This window comes from Balearica regulorum, chromosome 1 (assembly GCF_011004875.1).
Source record: "Balearica regulorum gibbericeps isolate bBalReg1 chromosome 1, bBalReg1.pri, whole genome shotgun sequence".
Taxonomy (NCBI): domain Eukaryota; kingdom Metazoa; phylum Chordata; class Aves; order Gruiformes; family Gruidae; genus Balearica; species Balearica regulorum.
Window position 1 is genome coordinate 25,952,582 of NC_046184.1, and position 20,917 is coordinate 25,973,498.

A 20,917-nucleotide genomic window follows, 5' to 3' on the forward strand; every position below is an offset into this window, starting at 1 on the left:
ACTTGTTCCCTGGCCTGATTATTTCAATCCTACCACCAATTCCAGGGCCATTCGTGTCTGCATTAGGAGCTGGAACTCACCTTGACAGTTAGGTCCTTTGCTATTTTCATGGTAAGTAATGCCACTAAGGTAAATATATGGGGAAAAAAATTCTACATTATGAATGAGTCTTAATATAGCAGGAACACTTTAATGCTTATTCAGGCAAAATGTCACAGCAGATGTGATAGTTCTAAAGTAAAACATTGATAGCAACACATGTGCTCTGACTGGAATTCAAACATAATAATTCATTCTTAATCTGTAAATTTTTATGTGTATGAGCAAGCAATGCTTCCATGTGAAACTCAACTCTCTTCTTTCACATACCTATAGATGTTAGATATATTTCGAAGTTAAATAATGACAAATGTGCCTTGGTACCTGCTATAGTCTGCATTCCTTTTGTTTATTCCTAAAATTACATGGAAGATATATAGTGTTGGAAAAAAACTTATTCAAAGAACTTGTTTAAAGATCAATTCGTAAATTGACTAATGACTTTATACAGACATATATATGTACATAGACAAGTAAAAAATAGAAAACACACAGGAAAATTTCAACTTGATACATTTGAAAAATATTAAGATTTGGAAAACATTAAGACATCTGGGTATACAGCACATGTAAACAATTTTGTGGTGAAACCAGAAGTGATGAATTGCACATTCGCTGATATCAGCTACAATATAACAAAGTCAGCTCTTTCCTTTTCATCACTATAGCTGATGCTTCAGCAATAGATTTTGATTAAAAAAGCCCCAAACATAAAAACCAGTTCATGCCTTAAAAACATTTGTGTACAGTACAGTAAGAGTAACAGCATCTGGATTTAAATGAGCTACAAAAAATATCTTAACAGAAGCAGAATTGTAATACACCTGTCATTGATCATCTTAATACCTAAGACATCTGGCTGCATTTTGCATCTAGTGATATTAATGACATGATGTTAAATCCCTCCACTTGAAGGTTGTGCAGCCCTGGAATTCCAGACTCAAGATTATATTTTACATAATTTGCATACAATTATATTTCTTAGATAATCATATTGCTTAAAACCAAATGCTGACATTTTCAGTATTTATGCACAGCTCCTGACCCATCTTTCATGTAAAGCTCGATGCCAGGGAAAACCTTACATAGAAATTCAGGGACATTTACTGAAAGCACAGCAGCAGCATATTATAGAGAAACAGAAATACTCACACTGTCTCACTAAATGTAATGTCATTGTCTAAATTAGGAGCTTTGTCAATATAGTGGAAAGTCTCATGAATTAGATATGCCAGATCCTCTTTTTGAGGATCCATCTAGGGAAGCCAAAATCCACATTGCATGACCATTTCCCATCATATTTCCATGGATCTTATCTGAAGGAGCAAGAATTCACAATGCTTTAGTGGGGGATACAGACTGTGTTGAGTTTAGGGATCTTTGGCAAATCCTAAATGTGGTGTCATGAATTTCTAGTCCTACTTCTATCTAGGGCAGCCCCTCTGTCTGCAACTAAGGCCAATAAGATGGTGATTAGTTCTGTGCTATGATTTGTTGCTAACATTTCTTGAGCCTTCCTTTCCCACCAGCAGTAGAAGCTAGTGGAGGATTATATGTAAAATTGTGAAGGAGGAAGCATGCCACAGAGCTCGGTGGATCCTTCGTTAGATTCGTACTTACCTGGTTCAGACTCCCTTCTCTAGTGCATGGTGGGAGAAAGTGGTGCCCTGATTGCCAACTTTGTGACTGGATTAATAAAAATCCCTAACTGGATGATTTGTCGCGAGAACAGTCTCAGGGGGCTTTGCTCTCTGTTGCCATTAACCCACCACCCAGCTGCTAAGCCTGGGCCATGTTTGGTTTCCCATCAGAGCACCATAGCTGCAAATGAATGTGCTGTCAGCATTGTGGCAGGGGCTCAGCAGACAGTTCACCCCTAAAGTGGTGAAGCTTCTCCCTGGGGTTTCACCCATACTAGGTCTGCAAACATCGGTAATGCAGCTGGGCTACAGCACAAAACTAGTATTCAGAGAAGGACTTATTGCTGCCAAGCACGAGATGCAGGCAGTATATTCTGCTCCCATCACATTGCATCACACACTCGTCATGACAGATTAAAAACCAGACCCCAAAGTTCTTATATGTGCTTGCAAAGGGGATTTTTCTTCTGTTTGTGGTACTGGCTTCACACATCGGCAAGTATTTTATAAAAAAATCATAAAAGAAATGGCACTTTCATGTGGGAAGAATACTTGCTGGGCTTACAGGCCAAGGCAGATGCTGAAGCACATATCTAAGAAGTCTTCCTGCATATGGCCATTCTCCTAAACTGGGACCATAAATAAGGTTATGTTAACATATTCACTATATTTACATGTTACATCGAGACAGTTATAATCAGTCTCAAGTCTAAGTAATCTATCTCTATATTAGCTTTAGAACATGCAAAAAATAGAGTAGACATCTGTTCCATCAAAGGGGTGTGTTTTCACTAAAAACACTAGAGTTCAAAACTTGGCATCTTCAGTAAAAAGTTAATAGACATTTTCAAATTGTATAAACAAAGTGTCTAAATAGATAAGGTTTGGTATCGAAGGGAACGTATCCACATAAAATAAAACTCTTTAAAATGGAATGTAGCCAGTTTCTAAATACATTCAAATATTACAGTGTCTCTATAAATAGAAAACTAGATAGTGCTGAAGAGCTAAAGCAGTGCTTTCCAAATCGTTCGAGTGTATATATTTCTCTCTCTTTGCTATCATTAATACACTGTTGCTTGAGCTACAGCTGTTCTAGCCTTTGGCAACAGTTCAAGTAACTTCCTCTCTTCTCTCCTTTGCATCCCTCCATCTTCCATTTTGACACCACAGAGTTGCCAAGGCACATCCTGATTTCATAAAGTTTTAGGAAAAATGCCACATGTCCCAAACTCTGTTGGTGTGTGTGCAGCCAATCAAGGAAGCGTGTCATAAATTCGCCATGGTCCTTTGATTGTCACTCAGGTAGCAGCACATCTCTAGTCCCAGCGCTTCATCCAAGGGAGGCTATGTGCTGACAAGCTTCCTCTTACTTGCACAGAGCCTGCTGAGAAGGATTTCAGAATAAACTTGATTTATTGGACCTCGGACATGATACGGGGACTGAGAATTTGTTGCATAGTCCTGCAGTTGTGATGGTTTGCTTTGACTGCCAAAAAATTTCCCCAGTGTATAGTGCCTTGATAACGTCATTGTTATGTGTGGACTTTCTTCAGAGGGATTGGATTTCACCACCTGCAAAAGAAGTAACATAGGAGGATATGCAGCTGTGTGTACAGAAATGCTGAGACAGTTCTCCACAAAGCGGTCCTGATACTCTTACCTTGAGCTGCAGGTTGCTCACAGGGAGTATTTTAGTGGGCCAACTTGTTATGTTACATACTAATTAAAGCGCAAGATCTCATTCACTTAAGTCTTGGAATCTAAATGTATTGGCCCATTACACTCAGTTGGTCGATTCTGTAATGCCTTTGTATATTATACTCCATCCTCTTCGTTAGAGACAATTTATCTGAACAACAAAATTCATACTTAACAGCTTGTCTGTATATTTACCATGGGAAAAAATAAACTCAGGACAGCCTTGACTTGCAAGAAGGTTTAAATCCTGCTCTGATCCCAAGCACTTGAGGAACATATGCTGTGTCTCAGCTGTGAGCCCTACGAGAATGTCTCCCTCTCAAGTCTTGATGCAAACCTGGCCCAGCTCCACGTTGAGATCAAGGGGACACTTGTGTGTCATGTTTCTCCAAGAAGGGAGTTACAGTGCAGTTCAACATCCCTCTCTCTGGGGCATCACACTGACATAACCACAATGTGGTTCAGTAACTTAGTGCAGAAGAATACTCCTCCTTGGACCCCCAATAATGTATAAAGCTGCGGGATTATCATGTTCAATTTGTATGGAATAAACAAATGCCCATGGGGCGAATGAGAGAGAAAGTGAAAGGTATGGTTGTCAGGAGCCTAATGACTGAGGGGGGTGGTCTCCTGTGAGATGCTGAAGGTCTTGTCTCAGCGAACACAGTCACTGATGAATAATGAAGCAACTTCAGGAGAGACAAAACCTCAGAACCTTGCACAGATGCAGGACAGAGGAACGCCACCCAAGCACTGGAAAATCCAGAGAAAGCAGAAAAGGGGCCGAGTGGTTAACTTATTTTAAAAAGAGTAAATATATTCTGCCTTGATAGCTCTGATGCCCATCAATTTTCCTACTATATCAATCACAGCAGACACTTGAAAAAGCAGACTTCATTTACTAATGCATATATTTATGTGGAAGCATATTAGCTTTTTAAAAATGTAAGGTATATTTACTGTCACTGAACAATCAGAAACAATGTTCATATGTAGTGAAGCTCATAATAAATGAAACAACTCATAGAAAATTAAATGTGAGTGAAGGAATAAAATGTGAAAAGGCTTGAAAGACTGGGCAGAAAGGCTATGAGGGAGCTGGCTGAACTCAAAAAAGACCAGGAATTATCCATGTAGAAAATTAATATATCCTCTGATCAGTTTGATACAGCTAAGCCAAGGGCTGTTATTTGTTTTCATGCAATTACTGCAGGTTCATTTTTCTAAATTAGTGCCTTAGATCTTACAACTATTTCAAAATGATGCCACCTTGAACCAATCACCCAAACTGCATTCCTGTTAGGCATAATCTCCCAGGAATGCAATCTGATGTTCATCCAGCGGCCAGCCACTGATTAAGATACCAAAATCCCAGGGTTACTAGTTTCTATGTTGTGACCATGATTTCACTGCCATTAAGTTAGGAAATAAATCTGAATAAAAAAATAGGTTCCATAAAGGTCTTTATATCTGCAGGCCAATCTACTTCTCCATACGCATTCGTGAAGAATGAGGTAATTAAAAAAATCAGGTTTGCATGTGTGCATAGAACTAGAAGTACATTTGAGCAGAAAGTGTCAGAGTTATGCAAGATTTTTTGTCCCAGACCAATATAATCCCTTTGTTAGTTGAGATTCCTTGGCAATCTGAGCAAAGATTGCAGGGTTTACAGAGCTGCAGATTTCTATGCTATCAGGGTGACCCCAGGCCCTCTGAAGTGGGTTCATGGGAACTCAAGTAATTTATCAGGACAATCAGGGGAAATAGCTTTCTGTTTGGCCAGCTAGTAAGAACTAAATGAGAACTGCTGAATGCATTTCAGTTCTTGTTTTCTGACTGCACAGAACGGCCAGCCTTCTGTTGCTGCACGGCTCAGATGGCATTTACAGAGGGGTGCCGTCTTCTGCAAGTTTAGGAGGTCATTTTTTAAGAGAAAGAAAGTGAAAGTACAAAGCAGTAGATTTAATCCATCTCATCTGGTTTCATAAAACATGAAAAGTGCTGAGATTTTATTCCGTGTTCTTGGCTCCATCCTCAGAGGCAAAATGCCATTTTCCTAGTGCAAACTGCTTCAGCACCTGATGAAACTCCACTTGCCCGGATGCAGAAATAAACTGATGACAAAACTGTTAAAACTAATGAGGTACCAAAAGCATTCAAGGACTTTCTTTTTGCTTTCCTCAAGGATCAAGTCTGGGTTTTGGTGGCTGATGGATTCTCCTGGTCACATCTATTCCTCTTTTAGGCACAGCGACCTTTCAAGCCTCATTAACAACAGCTCCGTAAGCCAAATTGTCCCCTGATCATCCCCAGAAACACATATTCTCTGTTGAGATTCCTCCAGCAGAGAAGCAAGGCCAAACCTGCACATGAGCTCATACAAAATGATGGAGGAGTGCATGAAAAATGCTGATGACCGATCACGCCCTGTTGTTTTCCACCCAGCTCCATACAAAGCATCTGAAATATTTCACTTTGCAGCTCTCCGTTTCACTCAAAAGCTCTGTGGAAATGGCGAGCATCAGCAATGACCCACGAAGATGCCAACATCTGGATTCTAGACAAAAAAGAGTCAATATAGCTGTCTGGGTGAAATGGAGGGAGGCATTTACTGCATGGGACTATTTATCCATTGCATAAATATCTGCTCTGTGACTTACTCCCTCTTTCCCAGCTCCATTTGGACTGAGCTGTGTTTGTGCCTCTCTCATCTACTGAGCTGAGTAGATTAAGAGATTGGTTAACTAACCACGCCTGCTGTGTTTGGTCCCAAAGTGGGACGGAGGCCATGGCAATGGGCTGAAAATATGTGAGCTGCTGAGGAGCCTGAGGTGGAAACCAGCTGTGAGGTTGACGCACAGCACATGAGGTCAGATGGGTCTGATAATGCTCCCAAACCTGTGCTCAGTCCCAGTGAGCCTCACACTGCAGCAGAGCCCCAACCAGTGGCAGCTGATCATCTCCCCACTCTCTTTTGGGAATGCATTTGTTGTCCGGTAGAGTGTCTCTGATATTATATCTCTGCCTGTGATATTTAAGGAGAAAAATCAAAGCCTTATAGTTATTATTTTTTTTTTAATTCTACTTTATGTAAAGGTGACTGCTGTGGCTGAGAGAATTAAATATAATCAACTGGCTACAAGAAAATAGTTAGGCTTGCTATGCTAGTCCTTGGCCAGCAGACACCGCAAGAACACTCCGGAGCCTGTGCTTGAATTTTACTGTCATCACCACTGAATTTTAGTTTGTTTGGTTTAAACTACTACTAAGTTTAATTAGCCACAGTATATTTTGTTTTTCAGTGTATACTGTGGGTGTCTGATGAAGGAAACCTTATTTTTAGATCTTTGCTTTTTTTGGATCTTTAAGGAAAATATATCTCAGCTGTACTGACATTTCTTCACAGCAAAAATTAGTGCTTCCACTTCATTCCTGGTGTCACGGCCCACCTTTGTACCTGCGAAGCTCTATGGAGCTTCTGTGCTAACCCTGCACACATCCAGGTTCTGGGAACAGGCTTGGGCAGAGTGAGGCTTACAGAAAGACAGGCATGACTTGGCAAAATAAGCAAAGGGGTTTTACCTTTCTCTTGAGAGATTCAGAAAACGTTTTCGTGGTCTCTCTTATTTGAAGTAATTTGCTTTGACAGAAAACAAGTTCCTAAATTCATGTTGGAAAAATGCTAGCATTTCAGTTGTGTGGTTGATAGTCTTTTTAAATATTTATGCACTTTTGATAACTCTAATAAAAAAAGTTCTAGGATTTTCTCCATAAGAATTAACTTGTGGAGCTCTGTCTTCTAAATGACACATCAAATTGCTTGTTGCATTATTCTAGTCAGTAACAAACTCCTGATATTTCTTCCAACTAGTAGCTTCTTACTGGCTCAAAGCCCACAGCTGACTGTGAGACACCATAAATTCATTAACTCTTGGCTTCAAAGAGTTATCTTTTGTTGCATCATTTTTTCCCCCTCCAGTTTTAACTTTTCAGTAACAATTTCTTCTCATTCTATATTTCATTCTATGAAAGAACGTGCACCTGCCATCTCTCTTTTGATCACTCAGAGGAAATGCAATCTTCCTGAAAGCTATGACAGTTCAAGTTTTATGGTCCTAAACAGATTTTAATGGAATAAATTGCGGTAGTTTCCTAGTCTTTTGTTAAACAGACAACCCAGATTCATTTCATAAGAATGAAGATCCTTGTAGCATCACAGGAAATTTCTTACTGTGCTAAACATGACTTTATCTTTAGAGGTACCAGAAGGCTTCTCTGTCCTTATATCCAGCAACAAAAGGAGGCATAGGGTTACTGATGATGTCTGAGTGCACGATTCCAGTTTTCACTGGACAAATATGTTTTGCTGGGAATCAGGAGCTAAGCACCTGGAAAGATATGAGCCTCTTTTATTCCTCAAAGCTTTATCTGCTTTTCAAAGGGAGTAATGTCATATTCACAGGTCTTCTTTAGAATGACGTGTTTGGATTCTCAGCAGACTGACCACTTATAACAGGAACCTGGGAACTGGGCTTTTATAACAACAAGTTGGTGTCATGGGTACGAGAAAGGACTTGGTTGGAAGCTACAGCAAGAGTCTGGTGGCCTTGGTGACAGTTCTTTAACTGTTCTATGCAAAATTACTGTCATCAGTCTTATGGCAGAGGGTACCTGCTTACTTAACTACTCAAAAATTATACTCGCTTTTTCCATTCGGGGTCGCCTGCACTAAACCAGGGGTGCAGTTCTTCATTTGCTATACATAAGGTACAAGAAATGCAAAACTAAAACAGATACCTCCTTTGCTGATGGGGAAAAGCACTCACTATAAAAAGATATACCACATACTCAAAATACGTTTTAAAGGAAACCAGAAAAACTTTAAATATCTTGTTTTTCAAACTCTTCACTTTCTCTGGTTTGGCAGCCTCTGGGCTGATTTTGTGCCTAGATATAATAATGTGTTTGCTTATTCATTTTTTATTTAATCCATGGACTCCTGTAATTTGTAATATATTGTGAAGATTCCTTGCCAGAACTTTGAGTGAACAGAAGAAAATGTTCTCAATTACCCTTCCCATATATATTTTACCATGTCCCTGTTACACCAGTCCAGTAGTTACAAAACAGAAGACAGAATTTCTGTAGATTTCAGACAAAAAAGAAAGCAGAACTATGGGTGTGAGTGAGAACAACTGACTTATACTTCTGTTTGTCTAGTCAGTCACTATAATTATCCCAGATAACCCTTTCACAGATATACAGCAGTAAGATTGGTCTTTCAGTTTTCAGCTCCATTTTAAACACGCCTATGGTTTGATGGGACTCTGCTGAGCCGCTCGGTTAGGAAGGCTTCAGACAGAACCCTGTGAGACTGGGTATGGCAAAAAGCTAAACTGAGTCCATGCAAAAGCAGCAGGGATATACAATGCATAGGAAATAATATAAGAACCTATAAACAATACAGCATCCTTTTATCCAGGTTACCGTTGCAGAAGAGCCTGATTGACTTTATTTCAAGGAATCACCACTACAGCAGTTCAACCTGTCCTCAGGCAGTGTTGCGTGTGGAGTGGCGAGGGACAAGGACTGCTGTACAAACTGCTATCTCTGTGATTTTTATTCAGGCCTAAATTTGAGTTGTGGATCCAAACCTTGTTGCACACCTTTTTGTTTCTAAGCACCTGACAATTAAAATCCCTCTTAAATACCTGGGAATGATACGAGCATAAACTATTACCTCATGGAAATGGCAGCCGCACTTCCCTTGCAGGAATTCTTTGTAACGTCCCATGGTGATGACAAAGGTGTCAACAACTTCATAGCCGAAATTTTTTGCTGTATCCAGAATAACCAAGTTTTCATTCCACAAGTTTTGCACTTCTGCCTGCATTCCAGATAAAATATTGCAATGTCTTGTCAGAAGGGCTGTTTAAAGGCCATTGAATGAATTTTTGCCATTGAAATGAATAGCAAAACTGCATTTTGAATAAAGCAGTTATGTTATACTCCAGATATGAATTACTATAAATTCACTCTTGAAAGTAGTTATTACTCCAAGACTGTTGTAGATTTTTGCAGAAATTTCTTAGAATGGGATTTGTAGCACAAAAATAGTTACAAGAAAATCTGAAAAAAATTTCCCCTTAATTACACAACAAATCAGGTTGACTTCAATAAGATCAAAACTAAAAATCAAGTTAGCAGTAATTATAATTACTTTTCAATAGTTGTGCAGCTTCCTTCATAGAAAGAATTCAATGTTGTTTAAAATAAAATTACTGCATAATTGTTTTTAATATATACTTAGCTAATATGAGGTTTAATTCAGAAAAAAAAATCCTATTTTAAAGTTGTCTGTAACAAATGGTGAAATTGTTCCTGTAAAAGAAAATTCAGCTTCAAATCAAAGTCATTGAGACTGTTGCTTAAAAGGGAATATATGGCCATGGGTATCTTAGACATGATTACACTGAAGAACAGATTATTATTTCTTGAGATACTGCAGGAAGGCCAGGAATAGAAAAAAGGTTACCCATAAATTTGTCAAGGTGGTGGATTTGACACTGAAGACAGAAGGGCTTTGAGAGTAGCTGGGGTAATCCAGAAGTCCAGAGCACCCAAACCACATGGGTCATTTGGTATATGACTCAAAAATTGAAAGGGAAAAGAATGTTGGTTATGCACTGCAGTTGATTTCTGGAGTTTTATAAACTACTGGATGAGAAACAGAAAAAGGCCATCCTGGGACACCTTTAATACTCTTTCTGTCCTTGCCTCACCTACCTTCGATCAAAGTTCTGCTTCTTCCTCCTGGGACTGAACTCCCCTGAAAGCTATGGCAGGAGATACAACAACGTTTCATGTTGAGTCCAACCATTTCCCTACCGTGTTCTAATTTGGTCATCTGGATAAATTAAGGAAATGGTTGGAATCAATAAGAAGACATTCAGTAGAGACAAGGCAGATAGTACTAACTTAGAAAGAAAGAATGGGGAAAATCTGACAAGGCAGTCTCTGTAGCGGAAAGAAGGGTGAGAGGAACAGTAAGTCGTACACCGAATACAGCAGAGTGTTACGGTTGCAAAAAGACGTGGGCACCATTCCCAGTGTGATAGGAGTGCTGTATGTAAACTATGAAAGCTAATAATTTTCTCTTTTCAACACCTGTGAATAGCTGGAGCGCTACACGCGGCGCTGGTTAGGCATCATTTACTCCGTTCTGCCCTCTGGCGCTTCCCAGCCCCATCTCATCCACACATTTTATATGTGTCCAATAGAGAACCACCGTCCAATTGTAAATAAAAATATTGAATTGAATGAGTTAGCGCATTGAAATGAGCCCACGTGTTACTCTGAGAGTCTTGGACATGATTTAAACTGACTGTAACATCTGATTAACATACAAATAACAGGCTAGATTCACCGGTACATTCCAGCTGCTCTGTAACGTTCTGGCTTCATAGGTTGGTTAAGATAGATTTATGGAGAGCTGTGCAATGCAGCCAGACCGGCGAATTTGATCCAGCAGTAACCATGGAGGAAACCTGGGGAGGGCTTGTGCTTGACGTGGTATGAGGAGAAATCTGCCTATCTCTAGCCTGATTTCTCAACTTTGGCAGCAGGCTTAATATCGGAGCTTCTTCTGGTTCCTGGGACGGCTGACTGAGCGCAGCATCTCAAACGGCACTCTGATTGCAGTGGAATCCATGAAGGCAGATCACCTTGAACCCACATCAGCAAGCCGTATGAGCAAATACAGACATTATTATTTCTCTGATCCACTTAAAGCTTGCTCAGCAGAGGTTGTAACATATTTTGACCAGATAGCAAAATTATTGCTGAAATGACAAGTCTTCCATGAAAATGCACTCTAAATATACTGTAGCTTACCTGTGATAGAGAATGTATTCCATCCACTGGGAGGTGAAAACCCATCCCTATGGATTTGATAATTACCAGGATATTTGATAGATTTTCCCTGTTTGACAAGTTAAAAAAAAAATACACATTTTACTTGACACATCAAAAGACACTTTGTTCTTATTTTTTCAAAGTCAGTTAAGTGCACATCTATGAGAAAACAAATTAAATGTTTGTATTTAAAATTTTTGTTAGTTTTTTCCCATAATTTATCCTATCAAGACTTGGAATAACACCAAGCACATAACATTACCTGTTCAACACCTTTTGAATAATTTGCAGGTGATTGGAATTAAGCCACTGAACGCCACCTACAATTAATACGGTCTGGTCTGTGTTCTCCAGGGGACGTGATCTGAAACCCAGAAAGGAAAAACAACATGTTGCTTTAAAACAGATGGCAAACATTTTAACTGCATTGCATTGCATTGCATTTCAGTGAACTGTCTGGCATCCTGATCAGAGGTCTGATGTCATTTTCTACTATTTTTCAACCACACAATACAGTCTGCACGCGTATGTTTAATTGTTACTGACTTTAATTGTAAAATGTGTTAAACACATTTGCAAGTAGAGTAAGAATACAAACAAGCCAGCAATAGTTTGTACGGTACCTCTGCAGCAGTTGTTCTAGTGCTTTTTCAAAAGTCGGTCTCTGGTTTGCATTCATCCAAAACTGGGGGTAGTATGAGTAACTGATAAATGTTTTCCCCTCATTGATATTATGATAACATTTAACGTCATGAGTCTTTTGCCATTCCTGAAGAGTCTTATTCACTCTTTCTATTAGATAGTACATCATCCCTCTGTTAGTTGAGTCACCTATAAAAAGAATCTTTGGATGGAAAAAAAGATACAACATACTTAGAAGGTGTACACTCCAAAAAAACAAAAGCTAAGGAAAGAATACAGCTAGTCTAGAGGTTTTTAAACCCTTCTCATAATGTTCAAGAAATATCTCTGTGAGCTGCCAGTTCTCCAGCCCTGACATCTCATTACTTAAAGTGCTCCTTTAGCAAAACCTGTGTCATCTGATTAACAAAAAGCTGTATTATGTGTTTCAAAGACAAAAAGTACAGGTTATAGGTGGCTATAGCTGCACAGTTAGTCCTGCATTTTTCAACCTTGTTGATCATTTCTTTTGCTTCAGTTTACATTTACTTCCAATTGCTAGTACAGAGCCTCTTATGATTGCTTGCAGCTTCCTGCTTTCGTTCCTCTAGTTTTTCATGTGGTTTGTTCCTACACAGCACGTCTTGGTTAATGTCTGTCTTCCATAAATGTGATTCATTAGAATTTATACCAAAGAAACAGAAACACACACACACACACATCAATGAATGCAGCTGCTGCCTTATTTGTAGAGAGATGGTCTTTCTGCCATTTCAGAGGAGGAAAAAGAAGGGGGTTATTTTGGTGGCAAATAATCTGAATATAGTCTTGGCGTGTGTGAGGTGACCACCGGGAAGCATTGTGGCCTGAAGGGAGTTAGAAGTGCCATCAGGATGACAGAAGTACTTCAAGTATCATCAGTCTTCACTGGGCTACTCTGAACTTGCAAATAAACAAAGTCGTCAAATTTGGGCTTGCTCCTTCTCATTCTGTAGACGTCCCTGACAATTCAAACATCTCTGTATGTGGAGACCACAGAACTTAACTTGTGGGCTTTTTTTAATGTCATTGCCCTATTTTTAGTGGATAGGACTAGCATTTCCTCCTGCTGAAGAGAACGTGTAAGCAATGACAAGAGTCCAAATGGGAAAAGAACCCAGGTTCACTGTGGTTTGCCAATGAAACTGTGTATGTAATCAGTTATTCCCACAGTCACCTCAGCCAGAAATCCACATAAAGGGGCATAAATGTAAAACTGGGAGTCAGAAACCCCACAGAACCATAACACAGTAACAGCCCTGTTCTCTGCACAGCAGTATGCAACTTCTCCTACCTTCTCTGGCACTCAGGGTAGTTGGCACCCTGTAAGCTGGGGTTTTGTTGTTCGGTGTTTTAATTTGATTTGGGGTTTCATGCTTTACCACTTCCACCTTGAATATTTGGTTAAGCAAATAAAATTCAGACTGCACAAGATTACATGTTTAAGAATACATTTCCAAAGCTTCTCTTAGAGATTTTATGTGGTGAAAGCATCTTGGACTTCTCTCGTCTAATACATCTCTATTTATCTATTCCATTCAGGAACCTCACAGTTTTAGGAATGGATTCCAGTTACCACTATGAACCTATTGTGAGCAAAAATAAGCCACAACAGTGTACCAATGATGGTTCCCACAGAACAGAAGCAATTTCAGATGAACATAGCCTGATCTGGTGGCAGGGCCAAGAATGGGCATGACAATGACTTGAACTTCCCATGCCTTGCTCATTGTGGGCTGGAGAGAAGCCCTTGATAGATTATGTATGGTAGCAAACAAATTAGAACAAGCACTGAGCATATAGAGGCTCTTTTACCTCCTGTCCTGGACCTCTCAAAACTGCTTCATGGAGTGAATTCTGAAACAGCTGCTATTCCTGCTTGGACTGCACAAGCACTTCTCTCACATGCAAGGGGGTTTCCAACTCTTTTCACATTGTGTCAGAAGAAACCCTTTAAACCAAGCATGGCATGACTCGCAGAAGTCAAGGATCCTTGGATCCTTGGAAGGGCTGGTTGGGTATTCTCTCTTTCCCTCCCTACACAGACACATGATTATTTACAGTTAGGAAGACAGTCCGCACTTACAATATGTCCTAATTCTAAAGTAGGTTAATTTGAGGTTTTAAACAATTCTTTCAACTTGTGAAATCTCTTAAGCTCTCCAATGTGTCTATATCCATGTCTCTTTAATCTCCATTTCGTAAGTCCATCACTGTGGTATCTAGATGTACATCTATTTAAAAGCAGTTGTCAGATACTAGCAGGCAAGGGTATCATTAATTTGCAATGTGGGTGAGAACTTTTCTATAAAAACACAGAACATCATTAGCACAATAACAAACAGGCTCTACCAGGTTACACACATAGAGCAGTTGGCAGAACATGCTAGATATTGTTTTTCTTCTGCTTCTAGTAACATAGGATCTCATTTCTGTTATCACTGCCCATAGGGATTTCTAATTGCAAAGGAGTGTATTCAGGTGTAAATTACACTGATATGGTAGATGTGGCATTTTTATCTCACTCTTCATTCTACTGTGACGAAGATGCCAATAGATATTTTCTCCTTCTAACTGTATTAGGTCTAATCTCATCTGCCACTGAATTCAAATAGCAAACATGGAATAAAATGAGAGAAGAACCATGGCCAAAGCCAATTAACACGATGCACAGATGTCGTGCATTGCCAACACTGTGTATTCTCTCGCAATTCAAGTGTGAAGTGTCATCCTAAATATTTCCAGTCTCAAACATTGCAGAGCATCAAAGACTGGGATCGACTCATCAGCCTCTGTCCCATTTTTTTATTATGTCAGAATTTCAGCACACACTCAATTTATACTATTAAATACTTCAGCGTTGTAGGGATTTACAATTTCTGCACCCACATGCACACAAAAGCAGTGGATCCGTGAGTGAGTTTTCAAGCCTGCCCTGGGGTACCTAGCTGGCCAGGCCTGCCGATGAGAGGGCACTACGTGCAGTCATTTAGAAAACCAGTACCAGGAGAGACAAGTTACGTACGATCACGTATTAAAGTTGTAGTTTTAATCTGTAAACACCATATCAAAATGTCAGGTGGGTCTTAGAACAGTGCTACTATTGTTGTCTTGATGTTCTGAGAACATGAAGGGGGTGACAGGAGTCAGAGTAGATTCCTGTAGAGCAGTCAGTACAACCGGATGAAACAGATAACTGTTAACGCCCAGCCACACTTCTTCAAATATTATCACAAGACTGGTGAGACTGCACACAGCCCATCTCTGAAAGAGCAAGTTCTGAGTCTCAGAACATCTCCATTTTCACCCTTAAGTGAGCTTGTTGTGAAGAGGTAAAGCAGGAGGTCAGGAAATAGATTAGATCAGACAGCTAATGCTATTGAGTGTCTGGGAACGTCTGCTTATTCCTAGCAGAAGGTGTGTCTGAGCAGGATGAGTCAAGACTGAGACAGATGGCAACATCACATTGGTGAGGAATACAGGTTGTTTCACTAGTGAAACTAACCTGAATCCCCAGAAACAAGTCTGCTAAGAGAATAGTTAAGATTTGATGTAAGTGAAGAAGAGAGAAAGGAGCCAAAGTGGACTTGTGATTGTACAGAAAGCCAGGTCAAAAGTGTAGGTCATCCTCAAAGATGTCAGTCAATTACAGCAACCATATTAGCTTTCAGTCAAGAAGTCTTTTGACTATTCAAGTATGAGCCATACCAGGACCGTATCACTGGAATCATGCAGCTCTGTTTCACTCCAGCTATTTCTCTCACAGTGAAATCACAGCATTGGTGAAAGGTATGTCATTAAAACTAGGACTGCAGTATGTGAAGCTCTGGTCCCTGCCCTCTAGCCCTGATGGAAAGCTCTGAAGTCTGTTTGCAGTCATCACAGGAGGGTATCAGCAGTCACACTCTGGAGACAGCGCGTGCTGGGATTTTGAAGGGTGTACTCTGCCACATTTCCAGAGAAGATTTCAAATAGAAAGATGGATGTGCATTCCTTGTAATCCAATGCATCCCAGGCTGGTGCATGCATAGCACATCACCAGCAAATCTGCACACACAGAGCATCCATTGATTAAGACCTGTCTCCACCCAGTAATCTGCTTCTAACTATTGGTCCAACCATGCTATGAGATGTGTAAAACCTGGAAAAATAGACAAATTCTTCTTTTTCTTCTCCCTAAAAAATTCCAGATGGAAGAACAGGACATTAGCAGGGAATCCTACCTGCAAAGTGGCTCTTCAAACCGCCCTTGTGCAGAGCTGGTTAAGCACATTTTGTTGTGGTATGCAGACCATCAGAAAGCATTTTTCAAAGCATCCACCTTTTGCAATTCAGCTTCATTTACAAAACGTGCTTGGAAGACCCAAAGGCTAAAGTAAGTGGTGTATAGCCCCAGGAATAAAACTTATGTCCTTCAACTAAGCCCAGAACTGAAATAAATTAGAATAATTATTCGATATAATTGAATGTGTGGTAGCTATGTCCACATTTATTTCTATACAGTTGCATGAACTTACTATAGTTGGCTGCCATGTAGTATTTAATATGATTTGAACCAGGGGCTCTGGGGATGATTCTGTATTTAGCTCTGTGACAATAATGAGCAAAATGATGGCTCAGGTGTGTAGAATATGCCATATCTCATTTTCTTTACAGTCTGGTACACGGCTTAGTCATGTACTGTTCAGGTCAATGGAGGATTTGTCTGCAGGATGACTAAAGGATCAAACATACATAAGGCTATAATTTTACCAGACAAAGAACAACACTTCCAGGCAGACAGATGTTTTCAGCGTCTTCTGTTATAGCTGTTTTGTGTGAAAAATTCCATTATAGCTTACAGGCTTTAAAAGATTGCTTAAGCATAGTGGAATTCACTGCTTAACCAGATCTATCATTATAAATTAACCACACTTAGGAAATTTACACACCTGTAAGTCCAAAACACTACTTAACTCTAAAATATTATTAAGAAATTATAAGTTTAAATTCCTGTTTTAACAGCTGAATTTTAAGTACTTCAGCAAATATTGCCTTTTCATATTTCCTGTTCTTAATTACACACGACTCAATGGTACTTTATTATAAGACTAAACTCTGAGTAGTATTTCTCAATGATAAACAAAATATATATCCCCCTGCTATTTAGGCCAGCTTTCTACATGCTGCTAATTGGATAAATAATTACCTGTTAGAACCCCTTTTCCTTCACCCATTTTTTAAAGTTCTCGGACAAAAGTCAAAGCATCATGTCTTAATAAAATTGTATAAATCTTACAGCAAAAGCTCATTAACCACAGTTACAGAGGATTTTGTTGAGCGAATATAAAACAGATATAATATTTTTATTATGATTGCCTGTTTCTTTGATTCAATTAGGGCATGCATGAGGAGTTCCCTAAGAACAACACAGCCTGCATCTTGTTACCCTTAGAGTTTAAAATGGAGGAGAAAAAGGACTGCAGAAATTAAAAGTGGACTGAATGAAAATCTACTCAGCCAGAATCACCTTAGCCTCAACACTTCAAAATTTTCCTGTTTACTGTGTCTGAAATACACACATATGACTGACTAGTCTTGCTAACACATCATAAAGCAAAATAAGGCCTCGTAAACTGTTTTTGTGGATGTATATCCTTTCTCATGTCTCCACCAATCTGAGTGTTATTGTTTCAGTACAGGTGGTCTTAGGTTTTTATGAAACAGAAACAACTTATCTCAAACACAGTTTTATATGCACACAGATTAAAATAGCAATTAACGGTGATGTGAAATCTATTGGAAGTCATAGCCAGGGAAAATGAATTTCTGTTATAAAGGAGATGATAATTTTAGAGATGAGCTCTGAAAAACAAATCAATTTTCATATAAGACATGAAACCGGCCTGGAGCTAGAAAACAAATTAGAAAGCATTTTTGGAGGCTTATTTATGATGTAGATGATAGGAAAGAAGTGCTCTGTTTGGGTGACCGTAAACATATTTCAGAAACATTGACAAATGCATAAAAGAAATTAATGAGCAAGAGACATAGCTGAATGCTGCATTTTACTGTTGTTCTATGAAACATGGGAAAACCAGAATGATTGTACTTAAACATACAGTTGATTTTACATGTACTGCATTTCAGCCAAAAAGAGTATTCACTGTACATCTTATTTCATCAGCTGCTGCAGCGCACCCAGACCAGGGACACAGCACAACAGTGGTTAACTCATTCCATGCTTCCCTTTGCATTCATTCAAAGTAGATAGATAGACAAGTAGCCTTTTTTTTTTTTTTTCTTTTTTCTTTTTTCTTTTTTCTTTTTTATTTTTCTTTTCTCTTTTTTCTTTTTTTCTTTTTTCTTTTTTTTTTCTGTTTTCTTTTTTTTCTTTTTTTTCTTTTTTTTTTTTTCATATAAAACTAATAAGGGAGTATAAGAAAACAGCCTGCAGTTATCGTAGTTGGAATTTGGCAGCAGCATATCAATTAATATCTCCTATTTACAAGAAAAGACATAATAACAGACACTTATGTTGTTTATAATGTCTTATCAGGATGTTTTAATCATAAGAAATAAAGCCAGCAGGTCAGAATCCTGAAATCAATTTTTTTTTTTTTTTTTTTTTTTTTTTCAGGACAAAAAGCAAAGACTTCAGTCTAGTGAATCACAAATGCCACTACTTGCTTTACCTTTGATTCCTGGCCAAATCTTGCATGATTAAACTTTTTATGAATGGTATTCAGACGAGAAATTCAGTCATAGAGGGCTGTTAGTGTTTTGATGGAAAGTGTGACGTCATTTGACCCAAAGATGCTATAGACATATATATCTCTGCTTGCCTGAGGAAGGATTGGTAATTATGTGGGGTGTATGGAGGTTTTATTGCCTTAGATCAGAATAAACTTTGAGCAAGAATTCGGATGCCGTGTGGTCTGCAGGTAAGAAGCTGGGGCCAGGGTTGGGAGAGCTCATGGTTACTTCCAGATCTCATGGAACGATTTTGCCTCTGAGGCTGCAAAACGTTCCTTTGCAAAGGAGCCATTTCTTATCCAGCTTCAGCAAATGACAATATAAATCAAAAAGCATTCTAGATCATCTCAGTGTCCTCACTTGGGTTGATGATTTTTGCCCTTATGGTTTGCACTCCTGCTCTTTTTGCAGCCTGCTTACGTTTCCAGTGTTGAAACCTTCTGCTTATTTTACTACAGAAACTATGATGTCATTGGTTTGGGTAGAAGTCAGTGATCTCTGTAGTGCTTAATGGTTCTAAACTAATATAAAAAAAGAGGAAATATAAATATTTATAGATGATTACCAAAATCTCTTGTATAATAAAAGCATATTTGTTCAGAAAAATTCTATCTTCCTGTCTATTCAATAGCTCCTTTATAAAAGATATAGATTGCTCAAAACATATATAATAGCATATAATAGAACTGACAGGCAAAATTCTGTTTCAGTGACAACCCGAAAAAAATATTTTTTCCGTTACATTGCTTAGACTGTGTAAAGCAATTCTAAAGTTTGCCTTAATCACAGACAAAATCAGGACCTTACCACCCAAGCCGAGGACCATTTTTACTCATCTGACTTAGGAATGAAGAAAGACTCTCAGAGTTCTTAAGGTCTACTGACATAAGGGAGTTGGTCCATGCTCTACGTTTATTTATTTGGTGAAAGAAGGAGAACTGCTTTTGCAAAGTGCCACACAAAGTTAAAACCACTGCAAAGTGATGACAAAAATAAGGGAAAGATATAGGAGAAATATACCAAAAGGGGAACGTGCATTAGAGTAATGACTTCAAAAGAATAAACCAGTTAAATGGACATTAATGCAAAGGTAACAGGAGTGATCCACCAGATTTCTACAGAGCAGTCAAGGTTATCAGACAATGACAGAAGACTTTTGCAAAAGATGCAGAATGGGAAACAAGTGCAATTAGTTTTACAGAGATTTTTCTTGCATGGCGTTAATGCAGATCACATAGGATCTGGCTCTCATCTGACACTAGAATAGATCAGTGACCTCAGAGAGTCAGAATATAGTGGAATTTGAATTAAGAAATCCAGCTCACAAACATTCATTTCATAGACGTGGTTTTAATGGACCCTTAACAAATGTTGTCCTGCTTTGACACTGGTGAACATCAGTGGTCGGATTCAGGAGGTGGCAATATTGGCATAATCCTCCCAGCAATACCCTGGCAATCCACTTCCAGAGTGGCATATCATTCCTCTGCTGTCCTTCAATTGCCTGGCCAAAGGCTGTTTGCTTATTAAAGCAGCCCGATGTCTACGGAAATTAGAGACCAAAGCAAAGCTATCAAATTCTTCTGTATTTTTTGCTGTGGTCAAACCAGAAATGCTTACTTTGCCATGATGAGCAAATCAAGCTTCTCCTCTGTCATATAAACTTATGGTTTTTTAGAAAAATATGTTAGGAGAAACCCACAGCTCTATAGTAATGGAGAAAACCACAGGCAGAAATAAAGATAAATGGCAATGAAGGACTTTGTGCAGGACAAGAAATGACCAGAAAAGAAGGAGGAAATGTTGATTGAAAGAATCTTTTTTTTTTTATTTGTCTGTATAGAAATGCTCTCGGATTTTATCAAAATGCCACTTTTAATTACTATTTTCTTACCTAGACAATACACTATAAAATCTTTATAACAATTAATTACTTACTTTCTGGATACTTGTATCCTCAGTAAGGTACCTGAGCCTCAGATCAGAGATCTCTCTCAACAGTTTTACAGTCATAGCATGCTTATTAAGGAGACCTTGCATTTCCAAGCAATCACCTTAGAAGCTTCACTACAAGAAAAGAATGTGCAAGAAGACTTGGTAAGATTAGTGTGCACAAGCAATGCCATGCATTAGGTATGCAGCAGAAGAAACCCAACTTGCATGTCAAG

The 20,917-nt window shown here is 38.9% G+C and overlaps 1 protein-coding gene across 3 annotated transcripts in view; it reads right to left on the reverse strand.

Moving 5' to 3' along the window:
• Positions 1-422: 422 nt before the first annotated feature.
• The window catches only part of CPED1 (cadherin like and PC-esterase domain containing 1), a 152,357-nt gene continuing 131,862 nt past the window's right edge, over positions 423-20,917 (reverse strand). For 2 of the 3 annotated variants that reach the window (XM_075743360.1, XM_075743350.1), the window contains 5 exons: positions 11,978-12,198; positions 11,617-11,718; positions 11,334-11,421; positions 9,181-9,327; positions 423-3,314 (listed from right to left, as the gene is read on the reverse strand). In XM_075743360.1, coding sequence (XP_075599475.1) covers positions 3,087-3,314; positions 9,181-9,327; positions 11,334-11,421; positions 11,617-11,718; positions 11,978-12,198 — 786 coding nt within the window. In that variant the 3' untranslated portion in view covers positions 423-3,086. Of the gene's footprint in view, positions 3,315-9,180; positions 9,328-11,333; positions 11,422-11,616; positions 11,719-11,977; positions 12,199-20,687; positions 20,817-20,917 lie in introns of those variants that run through there. The other variant, XR_012833709.1, reaches the window with a different exon arrangement.